The 27,263-nt window shown below is 39.8% G+C and overlaps 1 protein-coding gene across 3 annotated transcripts in view; it reads left to right on the forward strand.

The window, feature by feature from the left end:
• Positions 1–371: 371 nt before the first annotated feature.
• C2H12orf66 (chromosome 2 C12orf66 homolog) overlaps positions 372–27,263 on the forward strand; it is a 28,617-nt gene continuing 1,725 nt past the window's right edge. Inside the window, exons 1-3 of one of the 3 annotated variants that reach the window (XM_028533391.2) lie at positions 372–741; positions 7,596–7,881; positions 23,720–24,532. In XM_028533391.2, coding sequence (XP_028389192.1) covers positions 507–741; positions 7,596–7,881; positions 23,720–24,532 — 1,334 coding nt within the window. In that variant the 5' untranslated portion in view covers positions 372–506. Of the gene's footprint in view, positions 742–766; positions 1,298–7,595; positions 7,882–23,719; positions 27,055–27,263 lie in introns of those variants that run through there. The other 2 variants (XM_028533392.2, XM_036018720.1) reach the window with 2 other exon arrangements.

Below are 27,263 nucleotides of genomic sequence, written 5' to 3' on the forward strand. Positions count from 1 at the left end.
GAGGTGGTTTAAAAGCTCTGACGACTGACTCCTTGTCACGTGTAAGTGAGCATAGCTCCACCCAGAAGTCTCACAATCTCGCCCCGCCCCTCCGGTCCAAGGAGAGCCGAGGCCAGATGTTTGGCTAGGAACTACTGACGTCATGTAAACGTGACGTCATCAGCACAGACGCAGTCTCACGGGAGGGGCCTCTGAGCTCACCTCAGGACGCGGTCAGCTCCACGGAGCAGCGAGTTGGCCACCACACTTCCTGCCCTGAGGTTCGGAATACTCTGATGTGCGGGAATTGAAGCGCTGAAGCTGCTTAGGAGCTGAGGAGCCACCACTTTCTTCCTTGGCTCTGACCCGCCTCCTCTCTGAGGCCCAGGCGCGAACTAGGCAGCGGCGCGCTCGCGAGCCGCCGCTTGCGGCAGTCACGAACACGCACGCTTGTGCGCACGTTCCCTGAGAACCCGGAAGTGCGAGGGAGAGCACAGCCACGTGGGTGGAACTGGAGTGCAGCTCGCATGGGGGAGTCTATCCCGCTGGCCGCCCCGGTCCCGGTGGAACAGGCTGTGCTGGAGACATTCTTCTCTCACCTGGGTATCTTCTCTTACGACAAGGCCAAGGACAATGTGGAGAAGGAACGAGAGGCCAACAAGAGCGCGGGGGGCAGCTGGCTGTCGCTGCTGGCGGCCTTGGCCCACCTGGCCGCGGCCGAGAAGGTCTATCACAGCCTCACCTACCTGGGGCAGAAACTAGGTACCTCCGCCCCGCCTCCCCGTGACCCTTGTTGAGGAAGGAAAGGGGATCTATTCCCCGGTTGGCAGTGGCTTGGGTTTCCCGTTTCTGTCACTTCTAGTTGCAAGCTCAACTAGGCACTCCCAGTTCTCCTCCCACAGTTCCCTTCCTTCCCTCGGCTTCCACAAACCCCGCCCACCGGCCTCCTCTGCGGATAGATTGGCAGATGGGGTGGATGCTCTTTGCAGGGCTGTGCCCCAAACCGATGGATGTCTCTGTTTTGCCCACTGCATGGATTTGGTGCCGTAAATGAGAAGTTAAGCAAACTTTATGTCCTCGCTCTTCTAACCAGTAACACTGCGGCCAGAGAAACAAAACTTGGCAATACAATCTAGTTAGAGTTAATGAACACAACTGTGTGGCCTCTTGAAAGGTTAGGGCCCTGAGAGTTACAGATGTAGTCCTATCCCCTCTTCCTAGGCCGTTAATAAATATTTAACGAATGAAGAAGTAAATGAATACGGGACAGGAGAGGCAAGAAATATGCCTGGCACTACTAGCAAGAGGGAACTTACAGGTAAAATAGTACACTCTTATCATCCCATGATAAATGTCCTTGAAAATAAAATGCAACAGTAGATTCAATTGATTTTTCACTGGTAGAAACAATTAGTCTAAGTAGATCAGAAGGAAATAATATATGTGAAAGCCAAGGGCTATATGCATACAAGGTATTACTGCTTATAACTATCAATAATAAATATGAATCCCAGATCTTTTACAGTTGTTTACCGTAAGTACTTTGGTCTATTTTAAATCCTTAATTGTTGGAGGCACAGATTCTGGTATGAATGAAGGACACAAGTATACGCTATAGAATAGTGTAAAATTGAGTGTAGATCACATTTTGATTCTTCTTCACCGCCAGTTCCTTATATTGCCTGAAGGTGACCATGTGTGTATATCTACCTTTCAGTAAACATTCAAGGGGCAAAGCTTTCTAAGATCTAAACTTCTACCTTAGCCATTCAAATAATTTGTTACTTAGTATGTTGATTTACTGGCAAAAACTGATCAGATAGTTTTCAATTTGTGCATTTTTTCTTCCCCGTTTTACAGTGTCATGTCTCACAAATTTGCAATTGCTGTTGCAGTGTTATTATTTTCCTTTCTACAGATTGGCAAATGGTGTATGTGCTGTTGTGTGAGTGGGTAACAGAACCCAAACCAAAATACCTGCTTTTGAATTGTCAGATTGTGTTGTGTTTATAATTTATAAAAAATCTGTACATGCATTACAATTTACATATATATGTAAATGGGGAGGATTCTGATTGTAAAATTGAAGGTGGGTAATTTTCTGGCAGTTTTAGTTTTTATTTATTTTTATTTATTTTTAAATTATATTTTGTTGATTATGCTATTACAGTTGTCCTGATGTTTCCCACTTTGCCCACCTCCACACAGCACCCTCCACTACCTCAGGCTATCGCCCCACCACTGTTCATGTCCATAGGTCATGCGTATAAGTTCTTTGGCTACTCCATTTCCTATCCTGTATGTTACATCCCATGACTGTTATGTAACTACCTATTTGTACTTCCTAATCCCCTCACCTCTTCACCCATTCTCCCCAACACCCCTCCCATCTGGCAATAATCAAAATATCCTCCTTATCCATGATTGTGTCTCTGTTATTCTTACTTGCTTAGTTTGCTTTTCACATTTAATTGTTGGTACATTTGTATGTTTTTGCTAGTTTATTCTTCATCGTTTTGATCTTCTTTTTCTTAAATAAGTCCCTTTAACATTTAACAGTTCTTCATCACACCATTATTATGTTAATAACATAACATTAAAATATTATAACATAACGAATTACATAACATAACATAAATTATTAACATAATAATGGTGTAGTGATGAAGAACTCCTTAGTATTTTTTGTCTGGGAAGCTCTTTATCTTTCCTTCAATTCTAAACAATAGCTTTGCTGGGTAGAGCAGTCTTGGCTGTAGTTCCCTGCTTTTCATGACTTGGAATATTTCTTGCCAATTCCTTGTAGTCTGCAAAGTTTCTTTAGAAAACTCAGATGATTGTCGTATGTGAATTCCTCTGTAGGTAATTAACTTCTTTTCTCTTGCTGCTTTTAAGATTCTTTCTTTATCGTTAACCTTTGGCATATTAATTATGATGTGTCTTTGAGTAGGCCTCTTTGCATTCATCTTGTTTGGGATTCTCTGTGCTTCCTGGACTTGCATGTCTATTTCCTTTATCAAATTAGGGAAGTTTTCTTTCATTATTTTTTCAAATAGATTTCCAATTTTTTGCTCTTTCTCTTCTTCTGGCACCCCTATGATGCAAATGTTGGACCTCTTAAAGTTGTCCCAGAGGCTGCTTAATACTGTCCTCATTTTTTTTGGATTCTTTTTATTCTTGTTCTGATTGCTTGTTTTTTGCTTCTTTACATTCCAAATCATTGATTTGATTCTTAGCTTCATCCATTCTACAGTTGTTTCTCTATAAATTGTTCTTTATTTCAATTAGTGTATCCTTGGTTTCTGACTGGATCTTTTTTATGCTGCTGAGGTCCTCTCTAGGTTTCTCGAGCATTGTCACAACCAGTGTTTTGAACTCTGCACCTGAGAGATTGCTTATCTCCCTTTTGTTTAGCTCTTTTTCTGGAGTTTTAATCTGTTCTTGCATTTGATCCATGTTTCTTTGTTTCCTCGTTTTGGCAGCCTCTCTGTGTTTGTTTCTATGTATTAGGTAGAGCTGCTTTGACTCCATGTCTTGGTAGGGTGGCTTAATGTAGTAGGTGTCCTGTAGGGTCCAGTGGCACAGCCTCTCCTGTCACCCAAGCTGGGCCTTACATGTGGGCTGAGTACACCCTCCTCTTGCAGTTGAGCTTTGGTTGCTCTTGGCAGATCAACGGGAGGGATTTCCCAGGCCAGTGGTGGCCGTGACCACTGACCACCACTTCCACCCTCCATAGAGGGTCATCTGTGCAGGGGCAGGGTGGTGGTGCTCTGATGTGGTCTGTGCTGGCCCTGGAGTTTACTGGGTGGTGCAGGCTAAAGTCAGCCCCTACCTGTGTTTTGCCTCGGGCACTCTGCTTGAGCTATAAAGCAATCTGAGATGGCTGCTACTTGTCCTGGGCTTGGAAATTCCCAGGCAAAGCCAGGCTATGAATCTAAGCTAGCTGCTGCTAGTGCCAGGACAGGGCTCACTGAGGCCAGCTGTTGCTTATTTGATAGGATTTAGGGAGTTGTAAAGTAGGAGCCAAGACTATCCATTCATATGGAAAAGCAGCTTGGGTGGGCCCATAAGTTGGGTTGGGTAGAGTCTCTGGGGATCTCTAAGGCAGTTCAAACAGTGTTTGCTAGTTTGAGTCTCGGGTATTGCAGCAGCTTGCTAGTTATGTGGGTGGAGGGTTTATAAAAGAGCCAATTGCCTCTCATTGCCTTGATGGCAGACCACTTTAGTTTATACCACTGGTACCTTTCAAGCTGCTACCCCAGTGCTGGAACTCAGAGGGAGTGAGTCTGAGTAGGTGAGTCTCTGTGTAGGTTCTTTAAGAGGAACTGTTTTGGGCTCTAGCAGTTTCTTCCACTGACTCAATCTCCACTGGTTTTTGCAGCCAGAAGTTAATGGGGACTTATTTTCTTGGCTCTGAAACCCTGGACTGGGGCACCTGGTATGGGGCTGGGACTCCTCACTCCTGAGGTATCCCCCCTGAACTTTTATCCACCACACGTGGGTGTGGGACTAGCCTGTTCTATGTCTGCACCTCTCCTACCAGCCTGGATGGATGTAGTTTCTTTAATTCTGTAGTTCTCAGACTTCATTCAACTTGATTTTGTAGTTGTCTGTCTTCCATTGAACTCAGTTTCTGAGAGTTCTGAGTGATGTTTTTTTCTGTGTTTTAGTTGTAATGTTGACGTGGTTGTGCAAAGAGTTGAGCCATGCCTGCCTATGCTGCCATCTTGACCGGAAGTCAGTTTTTGTTGTTTTTAGAGTCTTGTTCCTCATGAAGTGTGGTGATTGATCTCAGGCCATGATTCTTAACTTTTTTTTTTAGCTTATCTATGATAATTTAATTAACCTGTCGATTTAACTCTCTGAAACAATATATATGTAATACAATTTTGTATGTACTCTGAGAGGATTCATTTGGATTTCCTAAAGTCTATTTATGGACCCCTGTTAAAAAAAATTTGGAACTTCTGGCCAAGATGAGGTGGAGGTATATACACTTTGCCTCATTGCACAACCAAAAGAAGGACAACAACAAATTTGAAAGCAAAATTTAACCAGAACTGCCAGAAAATCAAACTGTATGGAAGTCTGACAACCAAGGAGGTAAAGAAGAAACGTTCATCCAGACCAGTAGGAGGGGTGGAGACAAGCTGCTGGGGTGGGGAGGATTCGCGGCAAGGCAGCAGCTAGAGGACTGGAGCAGCAATCCCACATTTGTGTGCAGGTATACTAGGAGGAACAACTGAGGAATGAGACAGACTGAGCAACCCAGTGTTTCAGCACGGGGAAATAAAACCTCAAAACCTCTGACTGAAAAACCCCTGGGGGTTGCAGCAGCAGGAGAAACTCCCAGCTTCACAGGAGAGTTTGTTGGAGAGACCCACAGGGTCCTAGAATGCACAAAAACCCACCCACCTGGGAGTCAGCCCCAGAAGGGCCCAATTTGCTTGTGGTTAGCGGGGGAAGTTACTGAAAGCCAGCCAGGAGCTGAGGAAGTGGCAAATTGTTCTCTCTTGGATCCCTCCCCACATACAGCAAGGTGGGTAGCCCCACCCTGGGGAATACCTGAGGTTTTGCCCCTTATTATGTAACAGATGTGCCAAGACCCCCCTGCCCCGCGCAAAAAAAAAAAAAAATGGCCCAAATGAAAGAACAGATCAAAGCTCCAGAAAAAATATAACTAAGCAGTGAAGAGATAGCCAGCCTATCAGGTGCAGAGTTCAAAACACTGGTAATCAGGATGCTCACAGAAATGGTTGAGTATGGTTGAAAAATACATGGAAAAAGTGAAGGCTATGAAAAGTGGAAGAAAGGAAAATGTCCTGGGAAGAAACAGTGAATAGAAGGAAACCAGGACTCAAATCAACAGTTTGGGGCAGAAGGAAGAAATAAACATTTAACTGAAACAGAATGAAGAAAGAAGAATTCAAAAAAAATGAGATGCTTAGGAATCTCCAGGATGACTTTGAATGTTCCAATATCCAAATCATAGGGCTACCAGAAGGAGAAGAACAAGAGAATGGAAACTTATTTGAACAAATAATGAAGAAAAACTTCCCCAATCTGGCAAAGGAAATTAACTTCCAGGAAGCCCAGAGAGTCCCAAAGAAATTGGACCCAAAGAGGAACACAACAAGACACATGATAATTAAGTTACCCAAGATTAATGATAAGGAGATAATCTTAAAAGCTGCAAAAGGAGACAGTTACCTATGAAGGATTTCCCATAACACTGTCAGCTGATTTCTCAAAAGAAACCTTGCAGGCAGGAAGGGGCTGGAAAGAACTATTCCAAGTCATGAAAGACAAGGACCTACATCCAAGATTACTCTATCCAGCAAAGCTATCATTTAGCATAGAAGGGCAGATAATGTGATTCCCAGATAAAGTAAAATTAAAGGAGTTCATTATCATCAAGCCATTATTTAATGAAATGTTAAAGATACTTATCTAAGAAAAAGATGAAAATTATGAACAGTAAAGTGACAATAAACTCACATCTATCAACAACTGAACCTAAAAACAACAAAAACAAACTAAACAACTAGAACAGGAACAGATTCACAGAAATAGAGATCACATGGAGAAATGTAGGTGATTGTGTATTAATATAGAAGTAAGGAAATGATTCTATGCCATTTGACCCTTTTTGATTGTTGAAAAGGTTGTATTTGGCCTTGGCAGGGTAGCTTTGTTGTTTGGAGCATTGTCCTGTGCACCAAAAGTTTGTGGGTTCAGTTCCTGATCAAGGCACATTCCTGGGTTGTGGGTTCAAGGGCATGTGTGGGAGGCAACCGATTGATGTTTCTTTCTCACATCAATATTTCTCTCTTTAAAAACACAGACCAATAAAAATATGCCCTCTGGTGAGGGTTAAAAAGAAAGAAAAAGAAAAGGATGTACAATATTTGGCTTTATATTTTACTGATTTCCTTTGAAAACCCTGAGTTACAGCAGCAGTTATTTATAATTGCTTGTTGCTCTTAATGACTCACAATGTGCTGCTTATTATGTTAAAACCTATTTTGTCAACTTTGTCAAGAGTACTAAGTTTTCCTTTTTTCCCCTGAGATCCCAGTAGTCTGTGTTCTTGTGTAAGGGAGAGATAATGTGTGTTTTCCATTTTGTGGTTTGAAAGATAAGATTAAAAGTTGGCTTAAAAGATAAGATTCAAAGGAAAATGCAACTCTACAGCAGAAATAAAATTTTCTGATTTACCAGGAATAACAACAGTGTTTCATAATCAGGTGTTCTCACTTGTTTTAAATATATTTATGTGGAAGTAGGACTTTTTATATCTAGGTTAATTATTCTCTGAAATGAGTCTGAATCCTCATTAAAGTGTGGTGGGGGAGAGTTGGTGCATGGGTAAGGAAATCAAACACAGGTCCCTTGCTACACTAATGAGTTGTATCAGGCATGGTTTAATTTACTCTTCAGTGAACTTATCAACTGCAAAATATTTAAATCCCAGTCACAGAAGTCATAGAATATGGTAGGTGAAAACGCACTGAGCTCAGGAGGTTCAGATCCTTTCCTTTTGGGTGCTGGGAGGTGTTTTGTGCTTCTGGTTTCTCTTCTTTACCTGTCATGTGCTTATGTTATTTGCTTCCCAGGGGGCCAGTCTTTCTTCAGCAGGAAGGACTCCATTCGAACCATATATACTTCCCTGCATAATGAGCTGAAGAAAGTGGTGACTGGCCGTGGTGCCCTGGGTGGGAGTGCTCCTCATGTGGAAGAACTCCTTTCCCACCTGTCAGAGCAGCTTTGCTTCTTCGTTCAGGCTAGGATGGAGATTGCAGACTTCTATGAGAAGATGTACACCCTCAGCACCCAGAAGTTTATCAGTGCTGAAGAGCTCGTTGGCCTTTTGGACACCATCCTCAAGAAATACAGCTCCAGGTCAGTGTAGGTGAGGAGGGAGGGAGGGAAGGAGGGATAGGATGTGGTGGTCTCTGAATCCCACACAGACCCTATGCTTTCACCATACTTTTACGAAAATTTGCAATGAAAAAACAAAGGAGAATAGCCGTGTTAGATTTTGTTCACTTGAATTAATCAACAGGAATACATTAGGCACCTTCATTGGGCTTAGTTAACCCCATCCTAAATAGATACTTCTCTAAGCAATAGCGAAAGACCAATAATGAAATAACCCTTAAGAGATGTATTATAACTGATTTTGGTGTTTATGAAAGAGTTCATACAACAACAAGAGTATTGTATATAAAATAATGTGACTTTTTAACAAACCACTATTCAACTAAATGCCCCTTCAAAGTAATCACCTTGTTGAATAATCCACTTACTCCTCTTATGTACCAGTTACCTACACATGTTTGAAGCTCCTGTATAATTGCTTTTGGTGCCTATGGCCTCATTTTGGCTCCTTTAAAAAAATTTTATTTATTCATTTTTAGAGAAAGGGAAAAGGAAGGGAGAAAGAAGGAAACATCAATGTGTTGTTGCCTCTTGCACGACCCCCACCAGTGGCCTGGCCTACAACCTGGGCATGTGCCCTGACTGGGAATTGAACTGGCAACACTTTGTTTCATAGGCTGGCACTCAATCCACTGAGCCACACCAGCCAGGGCTTGGCTTTGTTTTAAATTTCATCATAGTGGAGGTAGGTATCAGTGCTTCTGAGCAGGTCATATTTAAGGGTTTTTTTTTTTTTTTGATGGTCAGAAAATTATTTGTATCCAATTTAACTTTTTTAAAGAAAGATATTGATTGACTAAAAAACTTGTATTTGAAGAAAACTGCTACTTACAAATAAATGAGACTAATTATAAGGTATTTCTCATTGCCTGATCCTAAAGGTGATACCAAAGGAATTTAAGAAGTGTTGTGAACATCACTGATGTGAGTAACCCAGTTTTATTTTTGGTTCTATGGAGCCTGGCCTGCTGTCTTGCACTTAGTAGGTGCTGAGTACTTTTGTGATGGACTAAGTGGAAAGTGATTACTTTGAAGGATACCACTCTTTTGGATATGTGAGTTCATATGTGTTTGCTTAAAAGAGAAAGGTAGATATGTTAACTTACATTCCCAAATGAAAGATAATACTCATCTGATCAATGGACTGGGGAAAGGAGGCAAAGTGGTGGGGGGATTAAGAGGCTTCATGGAGGACGTAGAATAGGAGATGACTTTTAAGGGCAGGTAGGGTCTGGAAGACAAAGGTAGGAAAAAAGGGAGCAGATGCTTTAAGACAAGAAGGTGATTTCAGAACACTTAAAGGCTTCAGAGGTTCGGTGCCTGCTGGGCTCTCTTCCTGAAATACTCTTGTGTGGCTATCTACTCATCATTTAAGCCTCAGTTCAAATGTCAGGGAAGCCTTCTCTTATCTTCTCTTCTATCTCACTATTCTGTTCCCCTGATTTATTTTCTTCACATTCCTTATTGCAATCTGAAATTACTGTTATTTGCTCAGGGTGTTTTTTCTCACAACTGGAATGTGAATTCCATGGCACATAGTGGGTGCTCAATAGCTATTTATCAAATAAAAAAGTGAGTAATTGGTAAATAGTGTGGAACCATGAAAGGTTTTTGCCTACTGGAGAGTTGTGTTCTCATCTTTATCCTGGACTGATTACTAAGGCACTGGTATGGGGGATGGGATGGGATGGGATGATAAGGGGAGAGCGGTTGTAGTAGGGAAGGCTAGCTTAGCAGGCCAGCGTGGTAATCTGATCAGCATAGTAGGGCCTCATGGTTGCACAACAGTGGAAAAGAGATGAGGACAAGACAAGTCTGTAAGTCTTGGCAACAGGGTGGGGGGAGCAATGAGAAGTTTCTGTCCAAAGTGATTCAGAAGTTTTGCACCTCCAATGATACAGTCATTTACAGGATTGAGAAGTCAAGAGGGGCTGGCTTAGGAGGAAGGCAGTAAGCAAAATTTGGAGCAAGTTGAACTTAAATTGCTAGCAGAATTTTAAAGAGATTCAGTAGGCTGTTGGGAATGGGCATGTAAAGTTCACATGAAAAGGCAGAAACAGAAGACAATTGGAGGTCGTCTGTATAGAGGACTAAACATTGTTTTTTGCTTTCAAAACTAATATCAGCATTTCTGTAGTCACAGCAGCCATTGATTTTTAAGCTCTTGGGAAAAGGGGAAGTATTTATATAGAGCTGTTTTGAAGAAAACTAGTACATGTTGAGCAATTACTATGTGCCAGGCACTGGGTAAGACCCTGTATATGATATCTGCTTTGAAGTATAGGTGCAGATAGTTCTCCTTCTGTGGAGTCTCAGAGAAGTTAAGCATGTCCCAGAGTCATGCAACTTATGTTTGAACCCACTTCTCCTTGACCACAGAGCTCATATTCTGTATGCATTATTGCTGTATCAAATAGTGAGATACTTTTGATCCAGTCTAGATAAATGCTTTATCTATTGATCATTTTGCAAGTCAATAAATAAGATCAATTTTATTTATTGAATAAATAATAAGACAAAGTAAGATTATGAAGTAATAGTCTGTCACAGTAAGATGAAAAACACTGCAAGCACTTACTATGTTCCTGCAAGGAGTGAAAGTTGTGTGCTGCATATAATCATGAAATGTACACATTCTCTCTGAGCACAAGGTAGTTTGGTTAATATATTATTATATGCTTCTTTTATAAAGTTTTCTCCTAAATTTTTTATTTTGAAATTTTCTTTATCCTCACCCAAGGACATGCTTATTGATTTTAGAGAGGGGAAGGCAAAGGGAGAGAGAAGACAAGAAGCACCAATTGGCTGCCTCTTGCACATGACCCGACTGGGGAACAACCCACAACTCAGGCGTGTGCCCTGACTGGGAATCAAACCCATGACTTTCGGTTTATGGAATGATGCTCCAACCAACTGAACCACACCAGCCAGGGCTATTTTGAAATTCTGAATCCCACAGGAAAGTTGCAAAAATAGTATAATGTACATAGAGTTATAATATGACCAGTAATTCTACTGCTGGGTATATGCCCAAAGAAAAATACAAAATGAAAACATGTCTACACATGAAAATTTTGATGTGAATGTTCATAGCAGTGTTATAGATAGTAGTCAAAAGGTGGAAACAACCCAAATGTCCATCAACTGATGGATGAATGGATAAATAAATGTGGTATACTCATACAGCGGGGTATTGTTTGGCAAATAAAAGGAATGAAGTAATGAAACATGCTACAACATGGATGAACCTTGTAAAATTGTGCTACACGAAGGAAGCTAGTCACAAAAGATCACATATTGTATTATTCTGTTTATATGAAATATCCAGAATAGGCAAAGTCATAGATCCACAAAGTAGATTACAAGTTTATAGACACAGAAAATAGTTGCCAGGGGTTGGAGGGTGGGAAGGGACAGTGGGGAGTGACTGTTAATGCGCATTTGGGGGTCATGAGACTGTTCTAAAATTAGAAAGTGGTGATGGTTATACAACTCTGAATTAATTAAAACCATTGAATTTTATACTTTTTAAAAGGTGTATGTTGCATATTTGAATTAAATACTAGTAACACTATTACTGAAAAGAATTGTACAGTGAACACATATCCGTTACCTAGATTCACTATTATTAAAATTTTGCCACACTTGCTTTATCTCTCTTTATAAGATTTTATTTTCCTGAGTTTTTAGAAGTCAAATGGAAGCATAATGACACTTCACTTCTAAATACTCAGGTTGTACCTTCTAAGAACCATACAAAACTATAATATAATTTCCATACAGAAAGTTTAACACTGGTTTTTACCATCATCTAATATATAGTCCATATTCAGATTTCCTCAATTGTCCCAAAAATGTCCTCTATAGTTGTTGTTTTCATTGTCCTATATTTCTCATCTTATATATGAGGTCTATCTAGAAGGTATCCAGCCATGTAATATGAAAAATAGAGACATTTACTGAAGAAGATACAATACAAGAAACAGTGGAGTGTTTCTTGGAATGAAAACTTGGAATGACACTTCATTCCAAGTAGGCACCTTTGGTCCTCACACAGTTCTCCCAATCACCATCAGCTCCTGATCCTATTTTCCTGAACCTCATGGACAGTCTGAAATCCCTTCCCTTTCAAAGGTGATTTTAGTTTTGGGAAAAGCCAGAAGTTATAACGTGCCAAATCTGGGCTGCAGGGGGCTGAGTCACGTGGGTGATTTGATGTTTCACCAAAAACTCTCTGCACGAGATGTGATGCATGAGCTGGCATGTTGTTGTGATGAAGCTGCCAATCACCAGTTGCTCATAGCTGGGGCCTTCTGAATTTGAATAGTTTCTTCAGAGGAATATTCAAGTTTAAGACAAAATTTGATGCAGATTTGTTGCATCACTTGCTCAGTTGTTTTGAATGCGACAGCCACACAATACACATGCTCACTCAACAGTATCTGCTGCCCCCACTGACTAGTGCAGTGAAGTCATTATTGTCCACTCATGTGCATTTACTCCATTCTCCTCTGTTGCCAGGTTACATCAATGTTGTGTAAACCATTCTTGTTATGTTAACAATGGCTGGACTTTTTATGGACAAAAAGATTTGTATTCTAAATTTTCTTTTTATTTATTTTCAGTAGATGATACAGTAAAATGACTCAAAGTTTATAAAGTACAAAAACAATGTATAATGAAAAGTCTGGCTGCTGCCCCTGTCCTGTAGCTACTTAAGTCACTTCCTATGAAGAAGCAGTGAGTGTTAGCAAGTTCTTCCTGTTATGCCCAAGAGATATATACCCATATATACATTTTCTTTTTTAAACAAATATTACATGTGTACAAGTTTTCTGTTAATAAATATATTTCATTCTCAAATATGATTAGTATATATATATATTTTTAATGAAGTAATTGTTTGAAAAACAAAAACTAAAGTACAACTGGGGACATGATTCTCAAGGGGAAGGGATCTCATATGGTGACTGCTAAATGCTAATGTGAAAGTGGTTTGCTCAAACATCTTGGAAGCTTGAGAAAATACTCATACCTGGGCCCTTCCTCTTTTTCCCTAGAGGATAAAATTTAGTGATTCTGGATTGGGTGCTCAGATATTTGTATGTTTTAAAAAGTTTCCTGTGAAGACTTCTGGCCAAGATGGAGGCATAGGTAGATTCACTTTGCTTCCACACACAACCAAAAGAAGGACAACAGCAAATTTAAAAATATCTAACCAGAACTGTCAGAAAACCAAACTGTATGGAAGTCCGACAACCAAGGAGTTAAAGAAGAAACATTCATCCAGACTGATAGGAGGGGCAAAGACAGGCAGCTGGAGCAGAGAGGACATGTGGCAAGGTGACAGACTAGGCAAGCGAGGCAGTAGCTGGTGGACTGAGCAGTCCCAATTTGTGTGCGGATAAGCCAGGAGAAACAACTGGGGAGCAAGACAGACTGCACAACTCAGGGTTCCAGTGTGGACAACTAAGCCTCAAAACCTGTTGCTGTAAAAACTTGTGGTGGTTGCAGTGGTGGGAGAGTTCCTTGGAGAGACCCATAGGGTCCTAGAACATACACAAGCCCACCTATCCAGGAATCAGCACCAGAAGGACCCAATGTGCTTGTGAGTAGTGGAGGAAGTGACTAAAAGTGGAGTGAGAGCCAAGCAAGTGGCATTGTTCCCTCTCTGACTCCTCCCCCCACATACAGCACCATAACACTACCACATGGGTTGCCCCACCTTGGTGAGTACCTAAGGCTCCACCCTTACAACGTAACAGGTGTGCTAAGACAAAGAACTAGGGCCTAAATGAAAGAACAGATCAAAACTCCAGAAAAAGAACTAAGTAATGAGGAGATAGCCACACTATCAGATGCAGAGTTCAAAACACTGGTAATCAGGATGCTCACAGAAATGATTGAGTACAGGTGCAAAATGGAGGAAAAAGTGAATAGCCTTCCTTTTGCAGAGTGAAATAAAAATATACAGAGAACTAACAGTGAAGGGAAAGAAACTGGGGCTCAAGTCAATGATTTGGAACAGAAGGAATAAATACATATTCAAGTGGAACAGAATGAAGAAATAAGAATTCAAAAAAAAATGAGGAGAGGCTTAGGAACCTCTGGGACAACTTTAAACGTTCTAACATCTGAATTATATGAGAGCTAGAAGGAGAAGAGGAAGAGCAAGAATTCAAAACTTATTAGAAAAAGTAATGAAAGAAAACTTCCTCAACCTGGTGAAGGAAATAGACTTCCAGGAAATCCAGGAAGCTCTGAGAGTCCCAAAGAAATTGTATCCAAGGATGAACACACCAAGACACATCATGATTACTTACCAAAGATTAAGATAAGGAGAGAATCTTAAAAGCAGCAAGAGAAAAGGAGAGAGTTACCTGCAAAGGAGTTCCCATAAGACTATCAGCTGATTTCTCAAAAGAAACCTTACAGGCAAGAAGGGGCTGGAAAGAAGTATTCAAAGTCATAAAAGGCAAGGACCTACATCCAAGATTATTCTATCCAGCAAAGCTATCATTTGGAATGGAAAGGCAGATAAAGTGCTTCCGAGATAAAGTAAAATTAAAGGAGTTCATTATCATCAAGCCATTATTAAATGAATTGTTAAAGGTACTTATCTAAGAAAAAGAGGATCAAAATTATGAACAGTAAAATAACAAACTCACATCTATCAACAACTGAACCTAAAAAACAAAAATGAATTAAGCAAACAACTAGAACAGGAACAGAATCACAGAAATGGAGATCACATAGAGGGTTATCAGCCGGTGGCGGGGTGTGGAATGGGGGAAAAGGCTCAGGAAATAAGAAGCATAATTGGTAGGTACAGAATAGATAGGGGGAGGTTAAGAACGGTATGTGAAATGGAGAAGTCAAATAACATGTACAACCCATGGACATGAACTAATGGGAGGGGGATGCTGGTGGGAGAGAGAGTGCAGAGTGGAGGAGGATAAAAGGGAAAAATAGCATGGGACAACTGTAATAGCAAAATCAGTAAAATATATTAAAAAAAAAAAAAAGTCCCCTGTGATCATGATACATACTCTGCATGGAAAAGAAATCATAAAAATAAGAGAAAGATGGCAATGCTAGGATACACAGTATTCAGTCTTACAGATATGTGTACGTGAGTGTGTGTGTATACATATGTGTGTCTCCTAGGAATGATTACTATGATGTAACTGTTTTTCATTTTTATTTTATTAGATTGGTGATTTGTCTGTTATCTTGGAGCCTTTGAAATATCCCACTTCCCGGAGGTTTGAGAGTATCTATTATTTCTTGCAATGCTTAGATCGCATTCTTGAAACTCTTTGGGCAGTACTTGGCTGTGCCTGTCAGCCTTCGGGCTGGATGCTGATGGAGTCTGATGGAGCTGGATTGCAGAACCACATACAGTCAAGGGGGTTTGCATCACAGTCCATCTTCTGTTCCTGCTTCCTTTCTCTAATCATTCGGGAATCACTGATCACAGATACATCCTAGCCTGAAAATTATCTGAATTAGAGGCTGTGGGTTAATTTGAACAACATAAATTCCTTACTTAAGAAATTCTGAAAAGTTGATAATCTGTATAATTATTTTCTTTGGGAAGTGGGATTATTTTTGGTATAAATGAACATGATTCTCCCTTTGCCAGAGTAACTTCCTTTTTTCTATAGATTTTTTAATTCGGCATCTGTGCTACACCAAACACATTTCTTTCTTTGTCATGATGTTCTGGAGAAATAATTCATATTTTGGAATTCTGTTGTATTGAATGAGTTAATCCCTTTCCCAAAGGACCCAATTTATCTTTCAGGGAAAGCTTATTTGCTAGAATATGTCTGATCCATGTCAAAATACTTGTAAGAAATTGTGTGAATCATCTTTTAAACCATGGAATGCTTTACTATTAAAAAATTAATGAGCATGATATATAGCACGGAGTCTAAACCTCAGCCCTGATTTGAGATGCAGATCTTGTGTGAGTTATTGTGATGTCCAGTCTCCTTTCAGAGATGAATGGGAAGCATGCTTGGTTTTTTTTCTCTGCAAGCCAGTTGTATTCAGAATAGAATGATGTTGAAGGCTTCCTCTTTTGGTAAACTTATTACATTATTATACAAATACAAATTCTTGTTTAAGAACCACAGTCATTTATGATGCTGCATTTCAAGTTGAATAATTAACATTACTCACATAAGAGGTTTTGTGTGCCTTCTTGAAGAAAAAACATGAATTTAGCTTATTTAGAACCAGAGGCTCCACTATTCTTTGAATACTCCTCAGGAGGAGTAGAACTGTTTGTTGTTTTTTTTCCAAGGAAGCATCAGTGAGCTGTTTTTTTGAGTTGGTAGAATTTGTTTTGACTTTATTTGTACTGTTTTATACAGCGAGCGTAAAAGACAATTCTGGCTAATCTTTTTGTTTTGTGGTTAAAACAAAACTGGAAGATAGAGTTAATGCAAATTAATACTTACTCTCCTAAATCAAGAATATAATTTTAGCAAATGATGCTTTAAAGAAGTCAGCAATTACATATGTATTCTAAACAGCTTTTTAAAATCCCTCTGGTATGGGAATGATACACCATTCTGTAATCATAATTTTATAGCTAGAATTTAAAGAACATTTTTTTTAATTACATAAATTTCTTTGCATTTCTGATCTGGATGCTTCAGATGACAGAATTCTCACCAAAGGCAGAACTACAATATATTTAGGCTTTATGCCTTTTTTCCTTTAGAAAAAGATTTGTGATTATTAGGCTGCTAATGAAACAGTTGTGTGTGTAGTTCAACAGGGTTAATTGTCACTCACTGAAAATTTCATAAGCAAAACCAACAATAGTACATTTTCTGTGAGGTGCATTCTACTTAAGGCACCACATGTCAAATCTTAACAGTGCAGACTTAAGGCATTTTGTGATCTTCCCCTGGCCTATCTTTTCAAATCCATCTAAGGTCAATGAAATGCCTCAAATTGCAGCCAAACTCTTAGTAAAAAGGAAGAAGACTCAGAGAAGTCTTTGAGGATTTTAAGCAGAAGCCACAAAACAGTCCATAATCGTATATATTCCTTATTTTTTACCTTGGTTCATATTATTTATTTTGCTTAGAATGCCGTTGAATTTGTGGAGGAGGAAAAATATCATTTTTCTCTACCCTTATGAGTTCTCAACTGAGGTCCTTTTGACAAAAGACAGATTAACAGGAGAAAAATGTACGAAGGTATTTAATATAGATTTTACGTGACAGCAAAGCCTGCATAAGAAATGAAGACTTGAAGCCATTAACTGTGTTTTTATGCTTGATAATGAAGACTGGAGAGTCAAGGAAAAATGTGCTAGCATGAAAAAGGGGATGAGCTAAGTGTAGTCAACTGAGGGATACAGCAAGGTCTGTTCGTTCAGAGTTTTCTCTGTGCGCCTTTGTCTTTGGAGATAAGGACACCCTTTCCTCAGGATTTGGGGATAGTGCCTTTCACTTGAGGGTTTTATGACCCAGTTCAGGGGAGGGTCAGAAAGTCCTTCCTGCGCATGTAGTTCCCCAGATTCCTTCAGCTTAAAATATTCAGTATTGAAAATACTAAAGATTTTGCTTACCGTGGTTCAGTCATCAATGTATTTATTTTAAGTATATTTTATTGATTATGCTATTAGTTTTCCCAATTTCTCCCCCTTTATTCCCCTTACACCCTGCACCCCCCAACCCTCTAGCATTCCCCACCTTAGTTCGTGTCCATGGGTTATATATATAAGTTCTTTGAGTTCTCTGTTTCCTACACCATTTTTGACCTCTTCCCATCTATTTCATGCCTACCAATTATGCTTCTTCTTCCCTGTATCTTTCCCCCTATTCCTCCCTTTCCCCTCCCCACTGAAATCCCTCCATGTGATGTCCATTTCTCTGATTCTGTTCCTGTTCTAGTTGTTTGCTTAGTTTTTGTTTTCATCATTTGTGTTTTCTTTTAGGTTCATTTGTTGATAGTTGTGAGTTTGTTGTCATTTTACTGTTCATAATCTTGATCTTCTTTTTCTTAGATAGGTCCCTTTAACATTTCATATAATAAGGGCTTGGTGATGATGAACTCCTTTAACTTGATCTTATCTGGGAAGCACTTTATCTGCCCTTCCATTCTAAATGAAAGTTTGCTGGATAGAGTATTCTTGGATGTGGGTCCTTGCCTTTCTTGACTTCAAATCTTGCCTGTAAGGTTTCATTTGAGAAATCAGCTGATAGTCTAATGGGAACTCCTTTGTAGGTAACTCTCTCCTTTCCCTTGGCTTCTTTTAGGATTCTCTCTTTATCTTTAATCTTGGGTAACTTAATGATAATGTGCGTTGGTGTGTTCCTCCTTGGGTTCAACTTCTTTGGGACTCTCTGGGCTTCCTGGAAGTCTACTTCCTTTGCCAGATTGGGAAAGTTTTCCTTCATTATTTGTTCACATAAGTTTTCAATTTCTTGCTCCTGTTCTTCTCCTCCTGGCACCCCTATAATTCAAATATTGGAATGTTTCAGGCTGTCCCAGAGATTCCTTAGCCCCTCTTCATTTTTTTGAATTCTTGGTTTTTCATTCTGTTCATGTTGGATGTTTATTTCTTCCTTTTGTTCCAAATCATTGCTCTGAGTCCTGGTTTCCTGACTGTCACTGTTGGTTCCCTGAATATTTTGCTTTATTTCATTTTGGATATTTTTCATTTATTTTTTTCATTTTTCAACCAATCTCAATCAGTTTTGTGGGCATTTTGATTACCAGGGCTTTAAATTCTCCATCAGATAGGTTGGCTATCTCCTCATTGCTTAGCTGTCTTTCTGAAGCTTTGCTCTGTTCTTTCATTTGGGCCATATTTCTTTGTCTCAGCGTACCAGTCTAGTTTTTCTGTTTGTTTCTTTAATTCCTTGGTTGTCAAAGTTCCATGCAGTTTGATTTTCTGGCACTTCTGGTTGTTTATTGATTTTAGATTGGTTGTTATCCTCCTTTCGGTTGTGCAAGGAAATAAAGGGTTTCTACTTACACCTCCATCTTGGCTAGAACAGCAGTCATCAATTTAAATGGAGGCTGCAGCCAAGAAATCAAAGCACAGCTGAGGCTAGTAGGGCAGCAGTGGGAGAACTGGGAAAAGATCATCGAGAGCAAAGATGTGTCATTAGAGACCCAGGCTAAGATCATCCACACCTTCACGTTCCCAATAACTATGTATGGATGTAAAAGTTGGTCATTGAAGAAGGCTGAAAGGAAAAATATTGATTCACTTGAAATATGGTGTTGGAGGAAAGATCTGTGGATACCCTGGGCCATCCCTGGACTTAAATTCTCCATTGGATGAGAAAGATTTAGTAATCTTAGAAAGACTAAGTAGGTCCTAGAACAAATTAAGCCTGGAACATCACTGGAAGCAAAAATGAAAAAACTGAAGCTGTCCTATTTCAGGCACATCATGAGAAGTCAGCAGTCTTTGGAAAAGACAGTAATGCTGAGGAAAATGGAAGGCAGCAGGAAGAGAGGAAGACCAATTGCAAGATGGACTGACTCTGTAAAAGAGGCCGTAGGCATACGCCTACAGGAGCAGAGCTGTTGAGTATAGGACATGGTGGACATCACTCTTCATAGGGTCACTGGGAATCAGCTGACTCAATGACATCTACCTCTTTCAGAGTAGCAAGTTCTGAATTTTATCACATTGTCCTATCATGTATCATTTAGCTATTACCACAATCATTCTGTATAACCACCAACCCAAAATTCACACAGGCTTGCAGGTCTGTTTTGAGAGTTGCTTACCTGGGCTAATCTTATCTGGGTAGCTTAACACTGTTGGTTTCACTAGGCTTGGCTTATTACTGTGAGCTTTGGGCTTATTCTGCCCCACAAGTGCTCATTCTGAGCCCAAGGTTAGAGGGGAAGCAGCTATTCAGTGGCCATGGCCAAAGTGCAAAAGACCAAGCCCAGCCAGGCTCATTTTAAGCTTTGCTTGCATCAGATCTGTTGACATCCCTTTGGCCAAAGCAAATCACATGGCCCGGTCCATCCATAGTCCAGGGTGGGAAAATATACCACTCCTCAGGTGGGAGCAGCTCCAGAGACACGTGGCAAAGGGTGTCGCATCAGGGGTGATTATCAGTTGGGACCAGAAATGTAAGCCTTCATCTTCACATAGCTAAATCCTACCTCCCCACACCCTCCCCTTTTAAAAAACTGACCCTATGTGCTCCTTAAGCTTTATGGCTCAGTTCAAATACTCTCCTCTATGGCTTGCATAGTAAGAATTGCTCCTTCTTTTAAACTGTTATTTGATTTTACCTGTCATTAGAGATGTGTTACTTTCTATTTGTATCCATGATAAATACCTCCCTGTAGCATGGGAGGTCTTACAGGGCAAACTTTTGGCTAATTCATCTTTACAGTGCATTCGTATCTAAAAACAAGTAAACTAAATTGTTTTAAAAGAGGATATTATGGATATTTTTATTGTGGTAAAATTTACATAGCATAAAATTTACTCTTTTAACCATTTTTAAAGGTACAGTTTTGTGGTACTTAGAACATTCACATTGTTGTTACAGATTTATTTTTAATTGGGCTTCTGATTTTTCACATGGGACCTGCGTACTTCTTTTGGAAGCAACTCTTTCATAGGGATTTATAAAGGAAGGAGTGTGTTTGTATATGTGCACTCTTGCTTTTTATTTTTGTTTATTTATTTTGGCTTTTTAAAAAGCAGATGTTCTCTGTAAATAGTTGTCAATTCATTCTGTATCCAGACTCATTCAAGCATGTCGCCATAGCTGAAGTGTATATATTTGGGTTACAGCAATTTAACAGATCCCTCTATAGTGTGAGTTGTGAATAGAATGGGTATGAGGCACACAGTGGAGTGGAAATGATACATCATAATACTGATCTCAAAGTCTTGGCAGAGTAATTTTAACATGTATTTTTAGCTTTACTTAAGAATGAAAAATAGCGTTGACATTCACATTCATCCCCACATTTAGCATTTAAGCACATTTAGTATATATTGTTGGAAGAGCTTGTTCAGAATTCTCTCTGAAGGTTCGTACAGAGAATTCATGTTCTTTCAAGGAGAATGTTGGGTATAAATGATGATTTCCAACTGGAAATAGAAAAATAACTTAGAATGTTGTTATTAGTGGTAGAATTATATCCAGTCACATACCATTTTCTGTTATTAACAGTTTTACTGTGTTTACACAGCCTGAAATCAGTGGCTATAGAATCTTGTGATACTTAATGCTCATTATGTGTTAAGGGGTCTCAGCCTTTGGGCCAAGGGAGTAGGAGCATTTCTTACACTTCAAAGATTTTGAGACATGCTATTGTGTGTGTGTGTCAGAATTTCTAAATGTTTATTCAGAAGCATGCCATGTTTGAATAGCCCAAATTACTTAATTAAGCATATGCGCTAGAGGATTTGAGGTCTGTTTTATTTTTCTGATTCTTTGAGTAGGGTACTATGCTAGCCCCTCCACCCAGTTTTTAGTAATAGAAAAAAGCGGTCTGTTGTTGTCATCATGTAAATAATACATCCTGTTGATCATGTGATAATCAGTTCCTATCTTATGTCCAACCTAGCTCATTGAGGAAAGAAATACAGTGGGAGTATGGGCTCCCTTCATCATAATCCCTTTAATTAGTGTTTAAATACATTTGTAAGATATACTAGTTATATCATAATATATACTAGATATACTTGTGACATTTTTTCCTAACTGTTAAATTTATAACTAGCATTTTCCCTTTCCCTGGGGGCCCAAACTGAGCTGTGTGAGAAGCTTTTGTCCTTGACAGTGAAGCAATCACATTACATGGGCTCAGGCCTGTAAATCATCTCCTGTGTTGTCTGGGGCATAAGATACAGTCAGGAAACACTGGATCTTGCCCACACCTTTGAAATGGGGTCACTTACTGACATGATAGTGTACACAGAGAACCCTAAAGATTCCACCAAGAAACTACTGGAACTGATAAATGGATTCAGTAAAGTAGCAGGACACAAAATTAACATCCAGAAATCAGTTGCACTTTTATATGCCAATAATGAACTATCAGAAAGGGAAATTATGAATTGGGCTCGCTTACTAAGATGATTCCTGCAGCTGTTGCAGAGGCTTTGGATCTTTATGGGAAAGTGTAAGGGCTTGATGCAGGCTCCTTGAGAAGGAGGGTGCTCCTGACTCGGCAGACACTGAACTTCCCTGGGCATTTCTCAGAAGAAAAGACTGAGCAAGAAAGCTGTGAGTGCTCCAGACAAGAGAGGAATCTCCTCAGCCATTCCTCCCCCGTTGTTACAGAATTTCATTTAGATCGTAAGCAACAGGCAGAACCAATGAGGCGGAAACTAGGATTTAAATCTTAGCACAGTTAGCACATATACCAAATTCCTACTGTGTGCCAAGTGTTGTAGAGATAAAAGAGTGAAAGAAGCAGACAGGGTTTACTTCCCTTCAGGTAACCAGATGCCCCAGTTTATCTAGCATATTACATGATTAAGCTACTAAAGAGGAAGATAGGTATTAAGAAACTAGAGGATATAATTGGGGGACCTGACCTAGTCTGGGGGTAGACAGCCTAGAGAAGACAGTTCTAAGGAGGTGACTCTGGAGAGGAGACTTGAAGCATCAGAAAGAAGTGTTGATGAAAAGAGGCCAGGCTCTCACAAAGACCTCAGGGTCTTTGCACTTAGCCCTCCTCCCCTCTGCCCAGGAGGGAGGGCACTCTCACACCCTGTCCCCTCGGTATTGTTGTTAGTGAAGTAGAACATATTATACAAAAGCAGGTAGCAATTCTGTGTCATACAGTTAACTTAGTGAGTAGTAGTAATCCAACTAAAAATATACATATTATTAAGTATCAAGAATATGTTGTACATAGTAAGGGTAAATAATAAGTTAAAGTATTTATTTGTGTATATGTGCTAAGTCACAATATAAAGTGTACCTCTAACTGTAGATCATGGTAAAAATATTTTTAAAATATTTTGTCTAGAACAAGTACAAGTGAGATCACACTCCTATCCTGACCTTCTTTGCATTTCTAATTACTTAATGTCTAGAGAAAGTGAGAAGAACAGGAATGTGGCTCAAGCTAAGAAGGGACCAGATTATTCAAGCCTTTTTAAGGATTTTAGATTCTGCCCTAAGATAAATGGAAAATGAATTGTTAAATTTTTTTTTGTTTAGCTGCCATTTTATTTGTAACTGTGATTAAATGTAAAGGGAATTTGGGAAGTAGGATTGAATAAGGGCTTTCTGGTAAATGTTCTATTCCTTTAATAAACATTTTTTGTTATATACTGTGTTTCAGTTATAGGTTTTACTCTATTCCTAAATGACAAGTAGTTTTAATAATACCTTATGTAGTTACTGTGAATATCAAATAAGTTTAGTGTGTTATGTGCACACTCAAGTGACCTTTTCATTACTTGTGCATCTTTAGGAACACACCCTGAAAAGATGCCTTGAGTCACACACTTACCAGAATAAATAAAGTGAGTTAAGAAAGAAATATAGGTAGTTTCCATGTATTTGAAAAGAAGGTGGCCTCTACTCTCATTTTTTTTAAACATCAGACTATTTCCATTGGAGAATATGGTACTGACATAATTCTGAAATGGTAAAGTTATGTCAAAATGAATTTTTAAATAAGTCAACATGGAATCCTTCCATTTTTCCTTCCCCTGCCCCCAAATGTAATATTATTTGTCTAACCACATTTTTTTGAGGGTGGAAAATGTCAACATAGAGTGATATTTCCACTTATATTCTGTGAATTTCCCTCCCCCCCTCAGATTTCACCACCCAATCCTCAGTCCTTTGGAAAGCAGTTTCCAGCTGGAAGTGGATGTCCTGAGTCACCTCCTGAAGGCCCAGGCTCAGGTGTCGGAGTGGAAGTTCCTGCCGTCGCTGGTTAACTTGCACAGCGCACACACCAAGCTGCAGACCTGGGGCCAGATCTTCGAAAAGCAGCGGGAGACCAAGAAGCATCTGTTCGGAGGGCAGTCTCAGAAGGCTGTTCAGCCCCCACACCTTTTCCTTTGGCTGATGAAACTCAAAAACATGCTTCTCGCCAAATTTAGCTTTTACTTTCATGAGGCTCTGAGCCGACAAACGACTGCTTCAGAAATGAAAACGTTGACTGCCAAAGCCAACCCGGACCTGTTTGGAAAGATTTCCAGCTTCATCAGGAAATACGATGCTGCCAACGTGTCCTTAATCTTTGATAACCGAGGGTCTGAGAGCTTTCAGGGTCATGGCTATCACCACCCCCATTCTTACCGAGAGGCTCCTAAGGGTGTGGACCAGTATCCAGCTGTGGTGTCCCTGCCCAGCGACAGGCCCGTCATGCACTGGCCCAATGTCATCATGATCATGACAGACCGCGCGGTGGACCTGAACGGCTTGGAGAAAGTGGTTCACTTCTACGACGACAAAGTCCAGAGCACCTACTTCCTAACCCGCCCAGAGCCACACTTCACCATCGTTGTCATCTTCGAGTCAAAGAAATCCGAAAGGGATTCCCACTTTATTTCCTTCCTCAATGAACTCTCAGTTGCCCTCAAGAACCCCAAAATTTTTGCAAGTTTGAAACCTGGATCCAAAGGTTAGCAAGTTATTTGTGTGAAAGGTTTTCAAGATAAGAACTTGTGTTCTTAATTGCTGTAGTTATATCTACGGTCGTCTGTGATTAGAGTTTCAATCCATTCATGCTTCTTTCAGACCTAAATTAAAGACAGATCGTCCCTAATTATGTCACACGTTTTATATACAGTTAAGGCCAATTGAAGAAAGTATCCAGAGAGTGATCTAGGAAGTGGTCACGGCTACCGTGTATCTCCATGAGATAGCAAAGTACTCCCTGTATTTTCTTCTTTTTCCTGTATATCATGTAGACTGAGTATTTATTGGCCTTTAATATTTCTTTCCAGATATTTTATATTCTAAACATTGTATTCTAGTGTCATTCCAAATGCCCTCTCTCTTCCCCTCCTACCTGGAGGAGTAATTGGGATAAGAGGTTAAATGGCCTGTTTAGAATTAAGGACTGTATGTTTCCTATCTTGTAAACTAGCCAGTTAACATGAAGCTATGTTTTATGATTTTGATCTATAAATGAATATTTTTGATGCCAAAATTAAAGTCTTGGTGAGAAATTTCTACCAGTTATTAAAGTTGGAGGTAAATCAGAGTAGTAGAATAACATCAGGTTTTAACAGTTCAGAAGCCCTTGTGGCAACTTTAATAGCCATGGGTTCTTTGGGGTGATCTGCAGACCTAACTGCATTTGGTTTTGCCCTTATATATGTTTGAATTCTTCACGCTTTTCAAGTCAGCATAAGCCGATATGTGTGATTCTTTACTCTTCAGCATGTTATCTGCTTGGCTTTCTGTTTATCACCTGTCTGCTGAAGTGTATGTTCACATTTGGCTCCACCCCTGGTTGTGTTTAGGCTGAAACAGCATGCAGCCTTGGTTTCTCAGCCGCTCTTAGACATTCATGCGACTTAGCCTACTTTTATAAAAATCAAAATGGAATCACTGCACTGGCTAAAAATCAATTGCACATTCAAAAGACCTCTTCATAGTTGAGTAATCACACCTTAAGTGCATCTGAACCTGGGATTCATACCTGTCTCCTCCAAATATTTTTAGAAGTAGTGCTACACCTTAACACGTGCTGCCTCGCCCCTTTCCTTCAGTGTATGTTCGTGAGGAAGAAGGCATAATGTGGAGACCTGCGCTTCTACCTTATTGATTCAGAATAAAAATAAGCCACAGAGAGTAATTGAGTTGTTATTGGATAGTTCCTTCAAAGCTTGTGTGCGGTGTAATAGTCCAGTCAGTCCTGTTTCTCAGGAGTGCACAGAGCCGCTGTGTCACTAGGCGACCGCAGCAGACGCGCCCGGAACATGGCGGAGACCCGAGGAGCCCTCCGAGTTCTGGGGGCGGGGCTTTCCCCGCCTAAGTCTGGGTTACCTGGTGCAAGAGCCCACTGGCCTATTTTCTGGGCAGAACACGTTTTTTTTTTTTTCTTTCTTTTTCCTTTTTTTTTTTTTAAAGTCATATGATTTGTAAAAAGCCGGTTTGCTTTAACTAGAAAGTAGTGATTTATACCTGCATTTTATTCACTCAGATTCTATAAAAATCTGAACAGATTGTACAACTTTGACATTACATAAAACATTGAAAACAATTGGAACTGAAAAGTGAAATCATTTTTCCTCCTTTGTGTGTTTTGCTAAGAAGCTGAAACATATTCATTGGTGTGCGTGTATTTTTTTGTCCTAGATAAAACCACCATTAGCCTTAATGATATGGTCTCTCATGTACCTGAAAGAAAATAATGTGAAGAGTGTAAATAAAACATATATATAATACTTAAATAATTACTCCTCGCCTAGAACATATTTGAATTGTGTATTTATTTTTAAAGATATTTTGGTTCAAGCCAAGAAACAGTCCTTTTACTCTGAGATTTGTTGCCTAAATTCAGTATTGAAGTGACCTATAAAGTCTATGTTTTGCTAATTGGAAGAGTAAATCTGCATATTTTCCATAGATTGTTTATTTTGAAATTTGTTTCTAAAACACAACCTGATCGATTTTCAAGGATGACTGAGAGCGTGTTCCGTCAGCACCGCGTTTACTGGTGAGCCCATCAAGGAGGCCTCTCGTCAGGACGCTCGCCACTGTCCTCTTTCAGGTCCTGCTGTACTGTGGTGTCCGACGATTTCTTTTTAGGGAGTGTGTGAAAACAGAGCCTAATTTGTAACTGAGGAGACAAAATCCCTTATATAATCACTTTGTACATTTGGACATATTGGAAAAAACTTACTTTCAAGAAAGAAGATGGCTGGCACTTCACTGCGCTCCCATTAGATTCACTCAGGTGACCTTTAAAATCCTTCGTCCACCCTTTGATGTAGCAGCAAAATCGCAGTTTCTTTGCAAGTTGGCCTCTGAACTAGACCTTCCCTATCTGTAACATGGGGGTAAGGAAGTGTGGGCTCTTTTTCCAAGAATGTATGTAAGAATGGGTCGAGATCATACATGTAAAAAAGGCTCTGGAAACATACTTGGGTTTGAAAGCTGTATGAATAAAAGGTGGACCACTCTTTCCTTAAAGTCAACGCCTCTCCTGTTCTCATCTTTCTCTTCAGGTCTGTGGCAAACCTGTGCTTAGTCATTAAGTTTGAACAGTACTTAAAGAACTAGTTCAGAAGAGGAGGCAGATAAATGCTTTAATCAACCCACCTACTCTTCTTAATTTAGAATCTTTGTGGTTCTTCGTTCCCAAGGTTTTATGGTTGGTTGATAGCATCATTTCAGTTCTAT

This window comes from Phyllostomus discolor, chromosome 2 (genome assembly GCF_004126475.2).
Source record: "Phyllostomus discolor isolate MPI-MPIP mPhyDis1 chromosome 2, mPhyDis1.pri.v3, whole genome shotgun sequence".
In the NCBI taxonomy this organism is placed as follows: Eukaryota; Metazoa; Chordata; class Mammalia; order Chiroptera; family Phyllostomidae; genus Phyllostomus; species Phyllostomus discolor.